This window comes from Struthio camelus, chromosome 2, assembly GCF_040807025.1.
Source record: "Struthio camelus isolate bStrCam1 chromosome 2, bStrCam1.hap1, whole genome shotgun sequence".
Lineage (NCBI taxonomy): Eukaryota > Metazoa > Chordata > Aves > Struthioniformes > Struthionidae > Struthio > Struthio camelus.
This window is the reverse complement of record NC_090943.1, coordinates 64,622,939-64,644,063: the sequence shown is the minus strand read 5'-3', so window position 1 is coordinate 64,644,063 and position 21,125 is coordinate 64,622,939. Positions and strand designations below refer to the sequence as shown.

Sequence of the window (21,125 nt, the reverse complement as noted above, 5' to 3'; positions counted from 1 at the left end):
AGGGCGCGCGCCCAACGGCCGCGCGGCGGCGGCGACACGGCGACGGACGGGAGAGGTGCGCGGGAGGAGAGCGCGACCCACGGCCTCGGGCGCCGCCACCGCAGGGCTCCGCCGGCCCCGCGGCAGAGCTACCGCGGGACCCCAACTCCGCAGGCTGATCTTGCGGTGCATGTAATAGAAAGATATAAACGCCTGCTGGAACTCTGTTTTTGCGGAGTTAGGTTGTAGGGATACTGGTGGTGTTCTAACTGATGGCATACAACAACAGGAGCTGTTAAATACACCTAATATAAGAGTGAATGTTGTTGGCATCACTATTACTCAAGAATTACTTCAAATTTATGTTCTTGCAGAGACAATCCAGGATGTCTTTAAGTGTACTACTTTTACTAGCACTTTGCTATGGCAAGAAAGTTGCTGAGCAAAAAAAGAAAACAGATGACTTCTGCCGTTTGAGCATCCTGACGTTTTCCTGTACTTTCCTGGGAAACGCTAACTCAGCTAAACCTACAGTCTCTGCAGGCACCGGTATTTATCGTTGTAGATATCAAATTCAGCAGATCAAGTAACTAACAGCTACAAAGCAGGTAAGCCCTAAGTGTTAGCTTTGGAGGGAAAGCCAGTGTTAATTTGCAGACTACTGCAGGATATCAAATAATTTATTCGGATATAAGACTTGAGTCTTTTGATCTGTAGCTTAATTGGCTGTTTCAGCACCCACTGATAACAATGTACTAGTTAAAATGAGACTTACACAGCATCAAAACATTACAACTGAGGGGTATTATAACAATAACTTCATTTATATCCAGCACCTTTACTATACATAAACCCCTGCGGAGTGTGACACTGCCATGTCAGGACAGATGATCTTTTAGGGTTAACAACTTGAGCACCAGTCAGCAAGTTTTAACGTGATGATTCTGCACGATGGAAGCACACTAGCCTGCAACATTGCTTCAAAGGGTTCTCACAATTCCCCTCTGTCTAACTGAAAAGAATAAATTCTCCACAACTTAATATGAAGTAGCTGCTATTACGGCTCCAATTTTTGCAAAGCAAGGAAATCAAATGGGGCCACAGATCCTAATGCCAGACAGGTGAGCACAGCACAATTGTAGCTGTGGCATCTCCAGCGTTATTTTAATATGATTGATCTTGCTAGAGCTAGGCTAATTAGCTTGAGACAAATAAGTGAAACCAAGTTGTGAATTCAACTCACGTGATTTTCAGTTTTTAAAGAGTAGTACCTGTTGCTCATGAAGCACTAGTGAGGATCCTGAATGACAGCTGACAGCACTTACAAAAAGGGATCATGAACACAACAGACATGTAGCTACAGAACTAACATCTGCAAATGGAAATGGAGTTGCAATCTCACAAGTATTGAAACAGGAGGCTGAAAAATACACAGAGTCTGATAAACACCTTCCAATGTGCATCTTCTGTCATACAAGTCAAATGTCCAATTTTTATGTAATCTGTTAAAGAGAGTTAGATCAAATATGTTAGTTCTTCTCATGGAAGATACTCTTAGTCTAACACATCTGATTCAAGCCAGAAGCTGAGACAATTTCCTTTTCTGTCAATTAGCAAGAAAATCTAAACCAAAAACCAATGAAGAAAAAGAACACTCTCTAAGTATAAATTTAACATTCTTTTGCATAGTTGCTGAGGATAAACCCAAACGCCTGCAATGTGGTTTATTAAAATCACTTTTCTTACTGGAACCACATTTTAATCTGTCATACTGGGGAATTCTTAGGAGATACAGTGACTAAAATTTCATTTCCTACAGGGTACCTAACATTTATACAGCTAGAGTTCAACAAGCAAAGCACAAGGCATTCCCAAAAATGATATATTTATCACAAATGCATGTTCTGGGACATTTTAAGTCAAATCTCTTAGTTTTGTATCTCACACCAAAAGACTTTGTATGGGGATATAAGAGAAAGAAGTCTGCTGCATGCAGATCTGTTTCTAGCCATGAACAGTGTACTAGAGAATTTGCTCAGTACACTAAGAAAATCAGTCACTTGTTCAAATCTCTAACCGGTTAAATAGATGCACAGACTCCTAACACATCTTCTGACTTTCCATTCCTTGGATATTCATCAAAAGTTGAAATTTAGGGTAGTGAATAAACCAAAATAAGCACTATAGAACAGTATTTTTAATTATATGGAAGAAACTGTTTCTTTAAACAGCAATATTTCCCCTTCCTCTTAGGGTCAAGTGAAAAGCCTGCTTTGCCTTTCAAGAGGTTTGTCATTCAACTATGTTAACAGAATAATCACTGTAAATTACTTCATTTGTAAATAAAGAATAATCAGGTTACCATAGATACTTTGACTGAAAAGTTTAATAAATAATGCATCTCTGAGTCTAGTAATCAGTTACTACAGCAACCCTTGTTCTCAATCACCTCTAGAAAACATTATTAAAATTTAAATTGGTTTTAAGCCTCCTGTTTTTATAATGACTGTCTTTGGCTTTTCATTCCATTTTGTATTAGTGGGAAAGAGAGATCTTAAGCAAAAACACAAAATACGTTCAAAATTGGTTTTGGAAAGGTGAAAGAGACACCACTACATGTTGGGATCGTTGCAAAAATAAACTATAAAAACTTCAATTTGCCTCACTTTTTAGTTTTTTACATTGCATGGATGAGAATCTGCATTTATGGAAAGTAAGGCTGTCCTTTTATTCTCTAAATAATATCCCTTCCTACTTATGACAAAGCATTCTTATTTGTCAGTTGATCCAATAATTCAGCACAGTTGGTCAGGCACTCACCTAACCTCAAGTCATTTCGGTTGTTTAGTATCATTAAAACTATTAATAGGAGAGCAAAAAGTGCTAAGACTGGACTTGTATAGCTTTATTTCTCTCTTTTATACAAGCTATTACATAGTAAGTAACTAAGTAAATTAAAAAACACTCAATTGCAAAACTAGAGTACCACACTATTTATTTGTTTACAGGAAAGAAAAAAAAAAGGGCTTCAGCCTACATCTACATCCTTCACCTACTCAAATCTACACATTCAACGGCAGATATTCGTATTTTAGAAATTGATACAATGAAGTCAGTGACATTTTAGGTGCTTAAGAAATGCATGGACAAATTTAATTTTCTTTGTGCAGCAATGTAAACAACACAGATTGACGTATATATAACCTTTATCTTTGAAAACACGTTTAACTCTTGTTTAACGAGGCGTAAGTAGTAAGAATAAAGTACATATTCAGTCAAATTAAAATGAAAACAACCATTCAACTTTGCTACAGTTAAATGAGCACATGTAAAAGGAAAATTATTCTTAGGTAACTAAACTTCCAAATTATTTTTAAATCTCTACCTGGAATTCTGTTTTAAAGATACTCACATATTAAGTAGCCCAGATGTAATTTATAAACTGTAACTGTGCTTTGGTTTTATGTTCAGGCTTGCAGAGCAATCACTGTATAAAAAATAAAAATATATTATAAAAACATTTCATGTCTTATTTAAAGCCATTTGGCTTGCAGATGGAACACAATACAACTAAATAAACATTTCAGCATTAAAAACAAAAAGGGCTAGATTTGCTAAGTGCCCAGCTTTTAGCTGCAGTGTATCTCTGAAAAAAAAAAAAACACTAAAAATTTTTTCTAGATCTAGCAGCTTCCAATGCTTTTTCTTTGGAACTGCTGACTTTTAAAATCTTGCCAGTTCCAGGACTCCGTTGACTCAGAAGTAAATAAAACAGAATATAATTACTGGGATAAGGTGAACTTAAGCAAAACATTTCAATCCTTAAATTCATTTGGAGTTTTTTTGATTTGCTGCTTTACTCTGATTTGATGTACTTGGCACAACTGGTAACACACACTTCTGCTGTAGCTCTCTTATTTTGAGCACAGAAACACAAATTCCAAGGTTCTCCATGTGCTCTTAATAATGGCAAATCTGAAAGTCTGACACAGCACTTCAGGTTGTTAATGTTCTATCTCAAGGTATTCAAACTGTGATCCATGAAGGCTCAGTTGGCTGACAGTGCAGATCAAACCTCTCCTTCATTTGACGAAGAAAAGCTGAATATATACTTTAATGGCACTTCAAAAAAACTTTGAAAAATTTGAGGAATGCCATGTGGGCATTACCTAATAGTGAATGAGGCAAAAAAGAGACAATTTTAAAAATCTGATCTGGTGCACACCTAAAACATCTGAAAGCCTCTACAATAAACCCTAAGAACGTTATTATAGTAAAATGAAGTAACAGTAACGAGTGACTAAATTAAGCTCTCAGTTTTCTTTCTGTCCCTTCCTCTAACAATTGCCTAAAAAATTGAACAGCTTTGGACAAGAACTCCAACACGGAGATAAAGTGTTGGAAAGTAAAGAGCATTTAGACATCAAATGATTCAAAGTAATAAAATTGTGGTAGGGAACTTCATACATAACTTTCTCTTGAGAAAAAGAAACCCTAATATAGAAAAGAATTATTAGAATTTTCCCCAGGAGGTAAGCAGTGTTATGGAGTAATGCAGTATTACACCTACACAGGAATTCAAATTTTATGGAATAGATTCAGATGACTTTGCCACAGCATGCACCTTTAAGTCGCTATGAATAGGTTATCTATAAATTTGAAAATACTTTTTCAAATATACTATACTGTTATTGTTTCATAGCATTACCGTCTCCAAATTTTTGATAAATTTGTACTGAACACCTTAGAGAAAACTTTATACAAAACATTGTTGAAATGGATTCCTCTAAGAACACAAAAAAACTACTACTCAACTGATGAAAATTAGAAAAGGCTTGGCTGTCTTAATCAGCTTAACTCCAGAGTTTCATGATCATCTCCTATTTCCCTTCTCTCTCACATTGTTGATCAGTAAAACACATACTAGTGAGCAGTATGATAACATAGAAGTATTTCCTATGATATTTTAAGTCAGAAGAACAAGGTGGGACTGAAAAATACTATTACTGCTTATAGTTTATGGCATTTAAGTATGCTCCAATAGGTCCTCAGAAACAGTACTCATTTTAATGTTGCAGTTTACCATTGCTGGGCAGAACAAGTCCTGCCCTCTACTAGACTCTTTACAGACATTAATAATAAATATTATAATCTTATCCAAAGATTGTATCAAAAACATGGTTGAATTCCCAGAGATAGGTTCATATGACTGGATGATTCTGAAGAATTCATAAAATGGTACTTATTTTTCCTGAAAACACTGTAGATGATCACTGCATTAAGTTTAAAATTTTACAGTTGAAATCCTGAGAATATCAACAATTTGCCTGTTATACATACACAATTTCTTCACACAAACTTATTATTTAGTGCCTTTCCATAGCGACAGTTTTTCTACTGATTAGGTTTTAATACTATATGTCCCAGCTTTGGCATCCCTTGGTACTCTAACCTGGAAAATTGTATTTCATCAAAAGCTCTGCATTCACACTAAAATTAAAGGTTTCAATGCATCTGAACATAATTCACAAAACAAATTTTAAGTGGAAACTGATTTAAGCTAATATTTCTTTGTATTTTTTCCTCAGATACAGCTTGATACAAATCAAATGTCTTCATATTTGGAAAAATGTACTGAATGATCAATAAGTACACATTTACCCATTGTCATATGTTTTACTTCTTTATTTTTGTAGATGCAACTTAGATGCCGGAATTGTTAGTTAAAGCGAACAACAGAGACAGACTCAGATGCTGGCTCTACTGAAATCAACAGAAAAAATCCCACCAGCTTTCACTGAAATTTTGGGGGCTTAGGATTAGTGATAGGTTTACATTTCCAATCAATTTTCATAGCAAATTTTTAATAAAAAGTGAACCAAACTCTCTAAACATTCTGTTCGTGGAGATGTAGATTCAGTAATGCACTAAAATCTTCAGCTCTGGATTCCAAGGTGTAGAATGTATTGAGAGTGCACTCTGAAAAGGAAAATAACTAAATTACCAATTTCATTTATTAAAAACTTCATTTGTTATAGTATAAGCAAAAAACCTTCTTAAAAAATTCACCCACTTTCTAACAGGCTTTACGCTAAAATATTTCTACTTGCACAAGATTTCAGGGATAATTCCTCATTCAAATAAATAAAAGAGTAATCATTAAAATGTCAGTATCTAACTTCAAGAGTATCAAAATAATTAATATACATTGCTATTTCAAAGTACAATTTGTTTGCCAGTGTGAATAAACAAAGAAAACTAACAATTTTTTTCCGATTCAAAACTTAAAAGATATATAAAATTATTATTTAAAGGCTGAAAGTGCAGACACCATGCATAGCTTAGAGAGTCTCACTGTTACCCTAATGATCCATCTTCTATAAAACAAGACTGTAACAGGGAATGCCCCTGGGTCTTAATTTAATTCTGAAGACTACGACCAGTCCTTATGCAGCAGGTGTAGCGACAGAATCATGTAAGAGCCAAATATCTGGACTAAATCTGCTTGGGGACTAACATACCATCTTTCCAGTGCAGGGTTGATTTTTCTACCCAGAATAGCCATATCAGTTCAATTCTTTCTATTGACAGTTAGTCTCGTACCATACAGTTCCCCTTCACCTTCCTTTATGATACAGGTCATAAGTGTAATCATATGCAAACCAGCAAGTTTCTTTTTTTTAACTACATTGATATGGTAGTCGCGTACAGTCAGATCAGCAGCAAGGTAATCCTATCTGACAAGGAAAGGAACACTAGTCTCATTTAGGAGAGAACTTCAGTTTTGCTTCTTGAAACTGTATTTAGAAAAGGTCTCAGTGTACACACTGACAGCTGTTGCCTATGCTTTTCTATTCCCTGTAATCAAGCGCAATGAAGTTCATTTAGGGTATTAACCAACTGAGGTACACAACAAGGGAGCAGTTTAACTAGAAATGTAATCTTATCAGATAAATGTAATCTAGCAGATAAACAGCTGACTTCCTCATAAACCATAAAATGCTTGACTTTTCCCGATACTCTTTTAAGCTATTTATTACATTGCTGAAATGGTGGCTTTCACTTGTTGCTTGCAGGTACTGTGTCAGGCTGTGACGGCTCTGAATCTGCAATAAAAACGATGAAAGTACTGATGATGCCTTCAATCATGTAAGTAACAAGGTCAACTAGAGTTTTTACTTTCTCTTCCTCCTCTCAAAATATATACAAATTCCAGTAATTTTACTTTCTGGCTAAGTAGGTAGACAAGGTATACACAAAAGTTTGATGTAAATCTATAATCCAAGGTAAGTGTCCTGTAGTTCCATTTTATCTCTTTCTGGTATTTCTTGGGTTTAAGCCTGTGCTGTAGAAAACAGAGAAAGAGCCATCACAGAAAGGAGCTGCAAGATCCTTTTTCTGCCAGCTGCTCATAGTTATTAGCATTGCGCATGATAAAGTAAGATTCGAAAGCATGAACACTGTATAACATTTTTACTATAATAAAACTGCTTCAAAGCCACTATATTCAAACAACTATATACATTTATTTTTATGAGTTTAAGTATAGCAATCTATTTCCTAAATACTAGTATCAATGATAGTTGTAAAGCAGTTTTTCAGTTAAAACTTAAGGGCCAAGGACTATTCACAACAAATATGCAGCAAATAGTTCACAGTCTGCTTAACTTTAAGCGAGGAGAGCTGTGTTTCTTCCAACGTTTTTACAAAAAAATACATCACAGAGAACCCCTGGATCAAAACAGGGCATATTTCTACAATTTTAAAGATTAAAAAAAAAGCCATGAAAGTCCCTACCTTCTCTGACTACAAGCAAGACTCTTTTTTTTTTTTTTTTTAAAAAAAAAGGTCTTTGGGTATTATAAGCCAAGCATGGTAATTCAGTAAGTTTTACCATACTCAAAGAGATACACAGAAATTATTAGGGCTAACTTTGGCTGTTACCTTGAGATCACATCTTTAGGGGGCAGGGAAGGAGATAACCCACTTGTGATAATGTTACCTTTGGATTCCTCACTATTTTCTGATGCTTGTTGAACATTTTTTTCCCATTCAGTGCGCTGCTGAATCCAGTCAGCCCCATAACCATTGCTAATTAATTTGCTGAAGTTTACTGCTTCACCATTTCTCTGAGCAGGCCTGTAAAGCCAAACAAAATATACTGAGGAAAAAAGATGACATGAGTAAACCACAATGCAGATTAGGAGGAAAAAAAGTATTTTGCGCTGCTTAGAAGCAGTGACCATATACACCAAATAGTTTATTTGCAAGTAACGGTATGCAGAAATATATAACATGATAAATACAATCATTTAAGAAAAAAACATATCTAGACCTAATTCACTAAACATATTTGCATATTTTTACATAAGAGCCATGCATTTTATTGGAACTTTACATGTATAATAATTACAGAATTCTGATCTTAGGAAAAGTAATGAAAAAGGGAAATCACATGAAGAACGTGTGAGTTAAAAAGGCAGATAGGGCCTTTATTATTATAACATTATGAAGGTGGTATTTTGTCCTCAAATTTATTCACTTCGTTCACATTAACACATTTCTAAATTAACACATTTCTAAAACACACTGAGATTACTGATGTCTATGTATAACGTATTTTTAAGACTTAAAATTCTCTGAAGCAGTTCAGATGTGCACACAGCTTGATGTTGTAATCATTTGCTTAGAAAACTGTTATATCTTCCAGGCGTTCATTATAGTATTTTTGTTGTGCCTCATCTTATGTTAGGCAATAGTTAATATGATTGCCTAAGATGGTAGTCTCACTTGTGTCTTTGTAAACTATGCGCACAGAAATAACGATGAGCAATGCAGTTGGTATCTGTTTACTGGTATTGAGAACAAAACAAAAAATGTAGAATATAGTAAAAAACGTGGAGCTACATGAAGTTCTACCATACAACTGTATGCTTACTTTTCCTAAAGCAAAGTTCTATTTAATACCTTTGCCGTGTAAGTTAAAGCCCTATTATTTTAGTTGTTTATAAAACCGTATCAGTACTTCAGATGATAGCAAGTTTAGTAGCAATGAGGACCCATAAATACATTCATGGATCTATACAATTTCATAAGGTTACTCATATGCACAAGTGGTTGTAGGATTAGGAGTTTAATCAATTTCATAAATGTACTACTTACATAGGTGGAAAGGTAAGCTTATTTTTCCCACTGAATTCCTTGTTTGTAGAAACATTCTGCATTTTGCTGGGATACTTAGGGTTTATAGCCGGAAGCTTTACCTGTGTTACAGAATTCTGAATTTAGTAAAGTAAGTTATGATAAAAATGAGTAAGAGGCGTCAAAAATGAGAGTTATACTAAAGACTAAGAATCTTTAAATGTTACTGTCTTAGGAATATTATTTCCAGCAGTAAGTGTAGAGGAATATAAGGGAATATTAAAAGATAATAAAACACTTATTTATTCTAGATGAGATCAACTGTCTGCTGTCTGTTCAGTATACCAATAATGCAGAATACATTCATCCGTGAGCTTTTTCCTTGCAGTATGCTTCTACTGAAAATTAAATTTCAAATGCAAATTTAGCAATTGCTAAATTAAGTCAAGTCCATTAACTTGAGGTTTGAAATTCCAACAAACTGAGGGAATCCTACAATGGAGAACTATATGTTAATATATATTACTTTTACCTGTCATTAACACGTAAAAAGATGATAAAGAACCTCAGTTTTGGCTAGAGGTTATAGATTTCACCTCTCTGATGATACTGAAAAATCCCAATAAGGCAGACAGATAATAAGACACCTAGGAAGCTAGTGAAATGGCATTACAAAGTCTAGGAGTAAAAGTTAGAAAATGGAAAAGGAATGGAAAAACATCAGCAATACATATTAACACTGTTTATTTTAACACCTATCAAAATCAATGACTAGGGAAGGGTCAGACTTCCCTCAAACAAAAAAGTTAAATATCCCCAACAACTCCCAGGTATTTTTCATTAATATCTGTGAAGAAATTTGAGGACTTTTTAAAAAAAAAAAAAAAGAAAAACAAAGTCTTCAAAGACTATTTACAGCTTCCTTCACTTCATTAAGAAGAAAAACCCTGAAGATGGCATGAACTATTTTCAAAGCCTTTCCTTTATCATAACATATTGTTTTAACCATTCTATCTTTTAAACATCCAAAACAGGGGAGGACACCACAGAATAAAAGATACTAATGGTAGGTTATTTTTTTAAAAATTTAGAAGAGGGCAATCAGAAGTGAAATACGTTGCTATATAGAAGTACATTAACCATAAAAATCCCTTGCATCTAAATGGACACACTTACTACAATAAAATTAACCAGAGTGAAAAATTAGGAACAGAGCACCAAAAATAGATGCATAATCAGCAATTTCAGCTGGATTGCAGATACTATAAAACATTTTACAGGAAAATATCAATGAAGAAAAATTCCAAAACACATGTAAATACACTACAAAGTTAAAGAGCACATGCAGATTCAGTATGGAAAGAATGAAGAAAAATATAATAGCAGTAGTACACATCTGATCCATGAACTAATTAACAAACTAGCCAAAAAAGTGGAAAGACCAGTTTTTGGGGAGTGTAGATGATTTTCTTATTTTCTGGGAGAAACTGATTCTGAAACAGGAGGCCAATCCAAACTATCTTGTTAATTCAGTGCAGAGATTCCTACGGACTTCAGGGGAGACAGTTTCACTAGAAGAAAAATTCCAGAATCTGGTAACAAATAAAATTGATGGGCTCCTATATTGCGGACAAACAGACTGTTGATAGCTTAAAGATATGAAAAAACAGGGTGCTTTTCAAATAAAAAGAGATAATAGTAATAATATTATGCAGGATGTTGGATGAAAACAGGAGGGTGTTTTTTTCTAATTTGGAGGTTAAAAAAAAAGGGGGGTGAAAAGCTGCCTTAAAACTGCTTTTCACATCCATGAACTCTTACTTTCCGAAGCAGTCCATTTGTATTTTACATTTCAAAAACACTAACCTAGCGAGCACGGAATATTACTGTTGTTTTCTGTTTATCATTACACCATTTCAGATATGACCTGGCATGCAAATTTCAGATCCAGGACACAGTCACTGAGTGTTCAAACTTACAAAACCAATTTAATTAAACAAGTAGAAATCATCAAGGCCTAGTAGCTTTTGGTGCTTTTTCACTGCATGGCACACAAGGCAACACAGAAACACAACCTGATTGGATATCTGGTATGCTCCAAGAGTAGATGGAAAGAGAGGAGACTCTTCTTGGCATTGAGAAGAAGAAACATTTGAAAAGGAAGCCTAGAACTTAAAGGGTAAATGAGTAAAAAATAAAAAATTAAATAAATCTAGAGACAATTATCAAAATAAGTCATGGAAAAGAAAGGGAAAAAGAAAAGTCAAAGAGAAGAGACTGAAGACAAAGATGGTGGAACTTGCACATTGTTTTAAATGCTCAATTTCTTTTCCTCAAATTAAATGACTAATAAAAACTGCAAGTACCAAAACATTCCATAGTGTTCAGATCTAGTAACGAGTGACAAAGGGAACTAAGGAACAGAATAGAATTTGTTTTTGAAGGGAATCAAATCAGGTCTGGAATCCCATCAGGTTGTTACTTCACTGTGCAAATTCAGCACTAACAAACAGGCCCTCGTGCCATTACACTCCAATGGTTATAGCAGAGGAGGCACCTTCACTTTGACGAGTCTCTTATTTAACAGTCGCAGTGCCTCCAAGAAAAATCAAACTAACCACGTAAGTCATTTTTTCACACGTTCTCCATTTAAAACGTTTTCTCCTTCTGTGATGAGACGAAATTACTACTCACATTTATTGTACATGTAAGTTTATTAGATTCATATTCAAATAAGCACCCATTGTGATTTGTAGGTCAACTACTTGTAGCAATGCCCAACAACTCTGGCTGTGTAAATGTAGTCCTGTAAGGTGATAAAAAGGTAAGTTTATTTAATCACAGTTTTCTTCAAATAAACACTTCCTCGGGCCTGGGTGGTATGTGAAGAACAACCTATACTTCCTGCCAACTTGGAAAGCTAAAACCCCCTGAATGAAATCCAAGTTCCACTGAAATCAGGGGCAAATTTTCATATTATATTTCAAATTTCTCTTTGAGGTAAAATCCTGACCCTATATAAGTAGTCTTTTCCCTACAGCATATATAAATATATGTGTATGTATAAAGGCAGGCAGATAACTTCACCATGCTGGAAAAATTAAAAGCTCTCTTTGCTCAGGACATGTAGAATGCTGATATGACCATAATTATTAGATATACATACACACACACGCACCCCTCCACTGTCAAGGCTAACGTTACACCAAAAAAATACTGTATCATAATATGTCATGTCTATCCTTCACTAGAAGCAGCAGAGAACTTCAGCACAGTGGGAAAACAAAGCACTTAAGAGGATGCATCAAAAGTTCAAAAGGAAATTTTCCCACTGAGGTTCATGATTTAGTGGTGCTTTACCACTAGAGATACCAAATGCATAGCCAGAAATGCATGATCACGTTCTCCTGTCTTTGGAAGGAAAAGTATCATTAATCAGAGTTGCACAAACTGTCTGGGCATGGAGATAAGCCTCTCATTCTTCTGAGAACCTTAATACCTGTATATCAACCATGAGCAAGATATGACCTACTTTTTGAAGGAATACATAAGGTTAAGTGTTTGGCTATGAAATATTTTCTATAGAAACTAAAGGCCCACTCACCACAGCTCTAGTAAAATTTCCATATGGAAAAAGCAAGATAAAAAACTGAGATGAAGTTACTTGTACTTACTGACAGATAATAAATATATACCTAGGTATGCCTAGCAGAACTCATTGACACTTTACAAAAGAGATCCCTATCATTACCTCCGTTTTACAGGAATACTGAGGCATTGCAAGGTGAGGTGACTTGCACAGGCTAATGGAGCAGACTAGTGGCAGAGCTGGGAATAGATGGAGTTCAGGTATCCTGCGTGTGCTTATTTACCAGGCCAAACTGCAGATCAGTTGAAAAAACACTGGTATAATCTAGCTTTGTTTCTTGTGTCCCCTGTACACTGAGGGAAGATAGCAATGAAAAGGTGAAAACAGCAATGAAAAGGTGAATTCTATGATCAACAGGGAACTTCCAACACTTCTACTAGAAGCATGTTGACTGTTATGGTATGAATAGCGTTAACTATCTAAAGGGGTTCCTCCTTTCAACCCTTGAAGAAAACATCCTTTAACAAAAAGTTCAATGCAAATGCCTAGGAGATATCATTTCACACATGAGGTAGTAGTCTTAGTGGCATAGCAGAAATATTCCCCAACTCTGACACTACCCCTCATACTGCTTCTAACTTATCTGTCACCTACACGCAGCCTCTCTCTTTCAGTTAGCAACATTTTCAACTCACCCTGGTTGGTCCACAGGGTCTGTAGGCTAAAGGAGGTTTCAGTTTGGCCTAATAATCTGTCACTTCACCATGCGCACAAGCTAACAGTTCTTTGCTGCTTTGTATAATTCCCAGAAGTATCTCTGCAATTAAGGCATCAGGAAGGAACAACAAGATCTGTGCTGAGGCACAGAGAACCATATGATGGGTGCTGCGGACCTCCAGTCTTGCACATAATTACGACCATAAGAAAAATTTTCAGTATGAGGAACGATGAAGATTGCAAATTTCAGCACAGAGTGGCATAAAAGCTTAAAAATCCAGAGCAAGGGCCCGCTTGGGAACGACATTTTTTGAACTGAGCACAACTGGTACCCTTAGAGGCTTAAATGTTTTTGCACTTGTCTGTAAGGACACCCTTTGAGATTTCTCTCTGTGGTTGCACCATACGTCTCTGTTCTCAAGGACTGCTTAGTCAGACTGAACCGAAAAATGTTTTCTATGTATTTAACATCAACGAAATACTTCAGGTGGGTTGCTTCTGTAGTATCATCATATAGCCACACAAGTAAATTCAATATTGGCTACACATTTGTTTGCAGTGGTTTTTGAATACCTCTGTAACATTTTAATATACAAGATGTAGGGTAAGAAAAGCAAAATAAATAATGTTTGCTAGGACTAGTTCCATTGTCTTAATGAAAGATTCCTCAGGGAAGTACTCTTAACAAAACACAAGACAGAAACCTTCTATAAAAACAGACAACTAGTAGAAGTAGCTGTGAAACAAAAGCACGTATGATGTCTCAAGGTTTATGAGACACTTCTCATGAGGGTACAGGAAGAAAGGTACCAAGGAGGAGGACAACCATTTCAGAGATGTTTCGGGGGGGGGGGGGAAAGGGGCATAGAAGGAGCTAAGGAGCAGAATGATCCACAGGTAATCTTTCTTTTTAGGCATCTAATCATAAAGAGTCAGGCTTGGGATTTAGCACCTTGGCTGCAACTCACCTTCAGCTTTCAAAACAGTAGTGTAAATTATATCAGGAGATTGGGAAACTGAGCTGAATGTAACACATTACCAAAAAGAAAGTGGATATATAGTGGCTATAAAACAAAGGTGACTTACACTGACTGTGCATGGAACTGGATCTTGATCAAACTCCACCCTAACAGAAATGGACCTCAAACTCACTTTAACAGCCACCATATAAACCTGAATTGAACCTACTCTTATGAAAACTAAATTTGACTCAGGGCACTGAAGATAGTGCGTTCTTAAGTAAGGGAGCAAGGGACAGTGCTTTACCTCCCTCCTGTTTTCATCCTGTAAGGGGCTTCCACGGCAGTATGTGTTTCTGTTTTCAGTATTCTAGGTTCCGTTTCCGGTATTTTAAATCTCTGATGGAAATAAAGCTTTGCCTAGAGACATTAGGCAAATTATAGCTTAAGCATACATTGTGTGTTTGATTGTTTGCACAGACTCAGAGAAGCTTGACCTGAAAAGTGAGGTTTACCCACTTCCACAAGCCATTGTTCCAAACTTGCATTAGTTACTCATCTAAGCAAAGGCAAAGGATTTTCCTAAAACGTCAAGCACTTGCACTTGTATTTAAGTGGAAGATAGCTACTGATGTTCAAGTATATTAAAAGTCCTTCCACGTGGGCTCCAAAGAACTACATAACTGAGGCACACAAAACCAGAGAGTATATTAAAAACCAAAACAACAAGAACAAGAACAAAACCTATCAGGCTTACACATCTAAAAGGGAAGGAGGGGAAGAGGAAAGAGGGAGTGTAGGAGATAGGTTTCTAGGAAAAAACCAAGACATCACACAGAAGTTTGTTCTAACCACAGCCTGTGCTATACTTATTTTGTGCTGGATACATCATCTGTTTATAGACTGGCAGCGCAGTATCTTTTAGTTTAAATTGAAGAGATGCTCTTCAGAAAACGGTTGTTATTTCAACAGTCTTCTGTTCCTTCTTCCTCTTCCTTTCCCCTCTTCCCCCTTCTTTCTTCCGCCTCTCAAGACCACTGAACAAGAATTCTATTGGCAAAGAGTAAATTGTAGGGGGAAAATAAAGGACAAGACGACAGAGAACTCTTGGCTTTCATATACACTTACATATATGCACCATATAATGTGATTGGAAGTTGCATTTCTGGCTCATATGCTGTACCTGGAGCACTTAAGAGAAACATAACTTTACTATCATTCTCTAACCGCAACACAGAGAATTGTTTCTGGAACACAGAAATTGCAGTGGACTATAACTTCTCTTTATTAAGAACCAACAAGTCCAATCAGAAGCATCTTCACAAGCTCTACACAGAAAGCATCATCACAAAACGTCTCTCAATCATACCTTTTTTTTCTCTGCGTTCTCTTTGTCCTCAGCATCCCGTTGCCAAACACTTTTCATATCAAAATCAAATGGCGCTCTTCTCGCCTCATAGTTATTACTACGATGATCATCAGCCTTAAACTCTTCATGAATCATATAATTTGGTATAGTGGAAACATAGCTCCTGCAGACAAAGATTTAAAGTTATTTGTACTATGGATAATTATCTTACATTTCATTACAAAATATTCATTTGAAACACTAAGAGATGAATAGAGAACCGAAAAAGTTATGCGGGATCTCAGCAGACTTACTGTGGCTCATTGGTTGTTGGGGGATTAGAGCGATGTGAATACCAGTCAGGTGCAGCATATGCTACTGGAGATGACTTCCTTGTAACAGGAGTGTAGTGCTTCAGTAAGTCTTAGGATAAAAAGATAAAAGCTGCTAATGGTATGACTTCTATCTGGTAATAAAAGCATTACCTTTGTCTTCAGGTTGCTACTTTATCAGGAAGAGAATCTTCTTTATTCAATGTTATTCATATCCCTTGATAAAAACGGACAATCACAACCTTTTAGCACTGCATTTCAATTTTACTAAGTAGCTTGTTTTAAATGTTTTCACGCATCTCTACCAGTATCTGGTAATACGTATGTCTGTATTTGTCATTCTACTCTATGTGCAAGCTATGTATTCAGCTTTCTTACTTTTTTTCCAATAAAGTAAAAAATGAAAATATAGAATATCCCGGTATAAGGCCAGAGTATGTACAGAACTCTAACACGCGGAATGTCATTATAAAAACCAACAACAATAAAATGCTTTATAGACTTCTACAAAGTTTTCTGATAACGCCTTTTTGGGATGAGATCGTATTCACCAGAATACGTATTACTTAAATAAAACCAACGTAACTTGTAAAGACTTCTCTATAATGCAGCTAAACTGTCATACTGACAGGAATTAGAATAGACATAGGACAAGACTACTGATTTTGGTCATGAGTAGCTAAATTAAAAATAGGCTAAAAGGATTTCCTTTTCTATCACATTTTCAATCAATTTTTTTCCATAGTTTAACTTCAGAACTCCAGGGGATTCTTCTGAAATACACACAAGCTTTTTCTACCACAAGCCAAACTAAAAGAAAAAACAAACAAACAAAAAAGCAGATGTTCACCAGGTTGGCCTCCTTGCTTTGCCAGCTTTACATATTCTGAATCAGTATCTTTGATCCACTTCCTGCGGCCCCCAAACATCTTCTCGTTGTAAGGTTCTGCAAGGTCACTCAGACCTGGAATCTGAGATGTTGGCGGAAGTGGGATTTCCGAGTTCACCAATTTCTCTGGTTGTTTCAGTGGTATGTGGTAGTACCATTCTACAGTAAAAAAGAAAATACTTACAGTAAATGTTTACTGCTAACATCCTTTTTCAAGGAGCAAAAGTAACAAACAAATTATGTTTGTTACTTAAGACTGAAGAAAGTGTGTTTTAAACACAAGTGACATGCTTCAGTTCAGCTGGAAGATAAAAGACAAGGCACACTTATTTCAGAGGACATAGTACATGCGACTTCTGGAGGATCAGATGCAGTAAAGGAGTGCCTTCGTTTCAATTTTGAAATAGTACTAAAGTTCTCAGTGAAATAATTCTAATACACAGGATCATGTATTTTCATGCAGAAAACAAGACCAAGGACACCAAAACCAGTAACAGTTACAGAATACAACAGAAGACAAAAAATCTTTTGTTTCCTTTCCTCCTCACCTATTAACAAAAGCAACAAGACAATTCTGACTTTTCTGTTTGCAGCCTTTAATAGTTTAGAAAAAAAAAATCCTTTCTCATCTTCTAGTGCTCAAAAAATCCTCATTAACGGGAAAATAGCGTGGCAGGCAAGAAAAACTAAAGAATTATGCTATGAAAGACACAAAGGAAACTTAGAGAAATGAGCCCAACTACCACAAATGTAGTTACAGACGTGTAAGCAAACTATCTTAAGGCAGACAGCCCTTTAAAGGTAACCTGTCCTATCAGGTAAAATATTAGCTATGCAGAAACTCAGCTACAGAAGAAAACCCAAGGAACTTGCTTTGCTCGGTGGCAGGGCTGAAGAAATATTGGACTGTGTTTTCTTCCACTTCACAGAATAATTGGTCCATCAGGAACTGCTCTACCTAATTATCTCAAACGTTCTCACTCTTTTTAAATTTGCTAGGTTACCACCATCTTGGAACTCCACATCATTTCATACCTTAAGACTGAAGAGACTTTTTCAAAAGTTGAAATATAAACTCTTTTCAGTCAATTGGAAATGCAGAGAGCTGCATTTCCAATGGAAATGCAGAGAGCTGACAGGAAATTTCCTCCAAAGTAGGTTAGTATTCTCAGTTTAACACGCTAACCTCCACTGGGATTTAACTAGAGGACAAAGCGTTTTAGCAGAGGTTCCTCCTGCCCCCGACATCTTATAGACAACTTCTGCAAAACACAAAAATGCCGAAATTTAAAATGCAACAAGATAAGTGTTAAAATTAGTCGGGAATGGCAAACACATTTAGAGCTCAGAAAACACTTAAAAAAGAGGGAGAGCCAGTCAGAAGTCTTTAAAATTCGGCTATCCCACCACAGCTAAGAAAGGGTAAACGATGAGCTCCACATTCTGCCTTAAGATCTCCCCACAGCCTAGCACCAAATCAATTCCTTCCCTACCTCTCAGGAAAAAAACAAACCCTGCTTTCAGACTCTGTTTCCAGAATTACATCAAATAATACACCTTGCTAGGCACGAAAACACAGAAGACTCCAGTCTGAGGTGTGTGTGCCTCAAGGCAGAACAGCCCACTGACACTGGCTGAACCCTAACGGGCCAGTAACTTCCATTCCAGCAAAGCAAAAGACAGGTCGTTTTACATGGCGAAAAGCTTACTTAGGAGCAACCTAACATCTCCTCACGGCCTAGAAATACTGCCAAGCGCCACCAGAAAGCGACCACGAACACCTTCGATATATCAGCTAGGAAAAACTACAACACGCCTTATCGCCATGGCAACCCTCAGGGCGAACGAGGCGAGGCAGCGCGGACGGCAGAGGCGCGGTACTTGCCGCAAGCAGCGTAGCGGCCGCGGGGAGCCGGCGGCTCCTTCACGGCGCTCCTCATGCCGGGCACCTGCCTCGGGGAGAGACGAGAGCGACAGCGGCTCCGCAACACGCAACGATGCCCAACGACTGCGCGCCGCCCGCGACCCCCGCCCCGCTCCTTCCGACCAGCCCCCAGCGAAGCCGCCTCAACCGCCCGCCCGCCGTCTCCATAGCGACGGCGCCAGCAGCGGCGCCAACTCCAGACCATTCCCCGAGCGGCGCCGCGCCGAGCCGCGCAAGGCGGGAGACGCGCGCGAGCCCCGCCCCCTGCCGCCATGCTGTCCGCTTGCGTGTAGCGTGCGGCGGTGCGGTTTCCCTCTGTCGCTTGCTCGACGGTAGAGAGGGCGGAGGCACAGAGCAGCGCGGGCAGCCCGTTCACTACCCTCCTCTGCTTGTGAGCAGCTCAGCGTGGGCCCGGTGCTGGGGCTGTTCTCGAAGGCAGACGCAGGCTGCCTGCACTCCGGGATCCTGCACGGGCTGGGTCGGCAGTGCCGGTCCCTGCCAACGCAGATATAGTGCTCCCAGCCACTGAGGGATCTGTGCTCCCCCTCGCCCCGCGTGAAGTTTGTGGCCTCTCCCAGTCCCACAGCGTAGCACAAGCCAGCAAGAACAGCGTTCTTCCTCTGCGTGACGCACTTTCTAGGAGGCAGATGAGGAGCGAGGAGTTGAACACCCAACTTCGTCTTAGCTGGCAGGCATGCGCCTGTTTACCCACTGTTTTTCTCTCTTAAGAGCCGCAGGCTTCTGGGTTCCTTCTCAGGATGTTCCAAAGCTAACCAATGAAGCATTGCAGAAACGGGAAGATAACCAAGTCCAGATGCCCGTTTATGCCCGCAAATCATCAGGTGCCCCTACAGCACACACACAACCAAGACAGGGCGCCTTCCAAAGTGCCTCCTACCTAGCTGGACAAGGTTTGTATTTCAACATCCCTAGTGGGAGGAGAGAGAAGGTAAACATATCGAGGGCCGCCGCATGCTCTAAAGGCTCAGTGACTGACAGCGTCTGTAACGTGCCAAACCACGTTTGGAAGACCTCAAGGCTAGGTTTTCGTGTTTATTAGGGATGGCTACGTTAGATTCCAAAATCAAACCAGGGAAAGGCGAGTTAACTGCCTTGGGTTCTTGCCCCGTGACAAACCCAAGCGAGACAATGCGGGCAAACCCCCGCTACAGGCTGAAGCTAGTGGCCCCTGCGCAGCCCGGTCGTGGCCAGGAGCTGCTCTTGCCCTGCCTGGAGCGGAGTGCCACCAGAGCGCCCCCAGCCCTTCCCTTGTCCCCAGGGCCTCTGCCTGCCCGGACAAGCCCAGGCAGTAGCAGACTTGGCCAGAGTCAGATACGCTCCCTTCCCCTCCTCTCAAGACGTCTGCCGTCCTCTGCTGGCAAGAGCCTGGTGCGCACAGCAGCAACCAGAAGCGAGCGTGCAGGCCCAGCCCTTGTGTTACGGCACCAGTTTAATACTGGGTAGGAGACGTTCTTGTTTTGTGGGGTTTCCTCTCTTGTACAGAGGAGAGCAACTCTGGGTTCCTGTCAGGTTGGCGTTGGCCTGGGAAGGTGCGCTGCCTTTTCTACTGTGATGTCACCGACTGCCGTTGACATCACAATCTGTCGCTGCTGTGTGAGGTAGCAAGAGCAGGGCGACAGCTCAGGGCTGGCCCCGCCGCTTGGTCACTCTGTCGTGAAGGCAAGGTGAGCGGAGCGATTTTGGCTCCCGCCTGAGCAAGTGGAGTGTTTGGTAGCTGCAGCTTTGCAGCTTTGTTTAGAAAGCCAGGCCAGGATGTACGCTGGTATGGGCGTGCTGCTTTGGAGACTTTTACAACTCCTCCTCTCTTTTCCCCAAGTGCCTTGTCCACCTACTCAGCTGCGGTGGGGGGACGGCCTGGTGAAGAACACAAGGGCAGCCTGCGACCTCAGTGTCAAGCTGGCTGAAAGCAACAGCAGATTCTGCGGGCCCCAAGCGCCTGAGCCCTTCTCTTTCCCGTAGGCAAGCTGCGAGCCAAGGGCCTGTTCTCCAGAGCCCTGGAGTCTGCAGGCAGGACCAACGCCAGCTGCAGCGTCCAGGCAAAAGTAAGCTGACGCGATCCTTAAGCACAGCTCGCGCTGCTGATTTACGTTTACAGGAGGGATTGGTTTCACGGAAAGAGAAGGCTGTTGTGCAGTGGCGACGAGAAAAACGTGTTCGCACGCAACTACACGAAGAGAGCTCTTGGTTCCACATGGCTCAGCCATGCAAAGGCAGGAATCGCAACGT

The 21,125-nt window shown here is 39.0% G+C and overlaps 1 protein-coding gene and 1 long non-coding RNA gene across 4 annotated transcripts; one reads left to right on the top strand and one right to left on the bottom strand.

The window, feature by feature from the left end:
- Positions 1-130: 130 nt before the first annotated feature.
- On the top strand, positions 131-15,748 carry LOC138066373 (uncharacterized). 2 transcript variants are annotated; one of them, XR_011139779.1, is made up of 4 exons: positions 131-587; positions 7,056-7,128; positions 11,877-11,944; positions 13,519-15,748. It is a non-coding gene; the product is annotated as an uncharacterized lncRNA (long non-coding RNA). The 2 variants fall into 2 exon arrangements; XR_011139778.1 differs by having other exon boundaries at positions 11,877-15,748.
- On the bottom strand, positions 2,935-19,163 carry C2H7orf57 (chromosome 2 C7orf57 homolog). Of its 2 annotated transcripts, none has more exons than XM_068936102.1 (8): positions 18,908-19,106; positions 16,916-17,113; positions 16,048-16,156; positions 15,755-15,917; positions 9,142-9,242; positions 7,982-8,118; positions 7,020-7,085; positions 2,935-5,958 (listed from the first exon to the last, which is right to left on the bottom strand). In XM_068936102.1, exons 1-7 carry the CDS (start codon positions 19,044-19,046, stop codon positions 7,039-7,041), a joined length of 894 nt encoding a protein of 297 aa, XP_068792203.1. In that variant the 5' UTR covers positions 19,047-19,106; the 3' UTR covers positions 2,935-5,958; positions 7,020-7,038. The 2 variants fall into 2 exon arrangements, with proteins under 2 accessions (XP_068792203.1, XP_009682826.2); XM_009684531.2 differs by having other exon boundaries at positions 2,936-5,958; positions 18,840-19,163.
- Between the last annotated feature and the right edge of the window lie 1,962 nt (positions 19,164-21,125).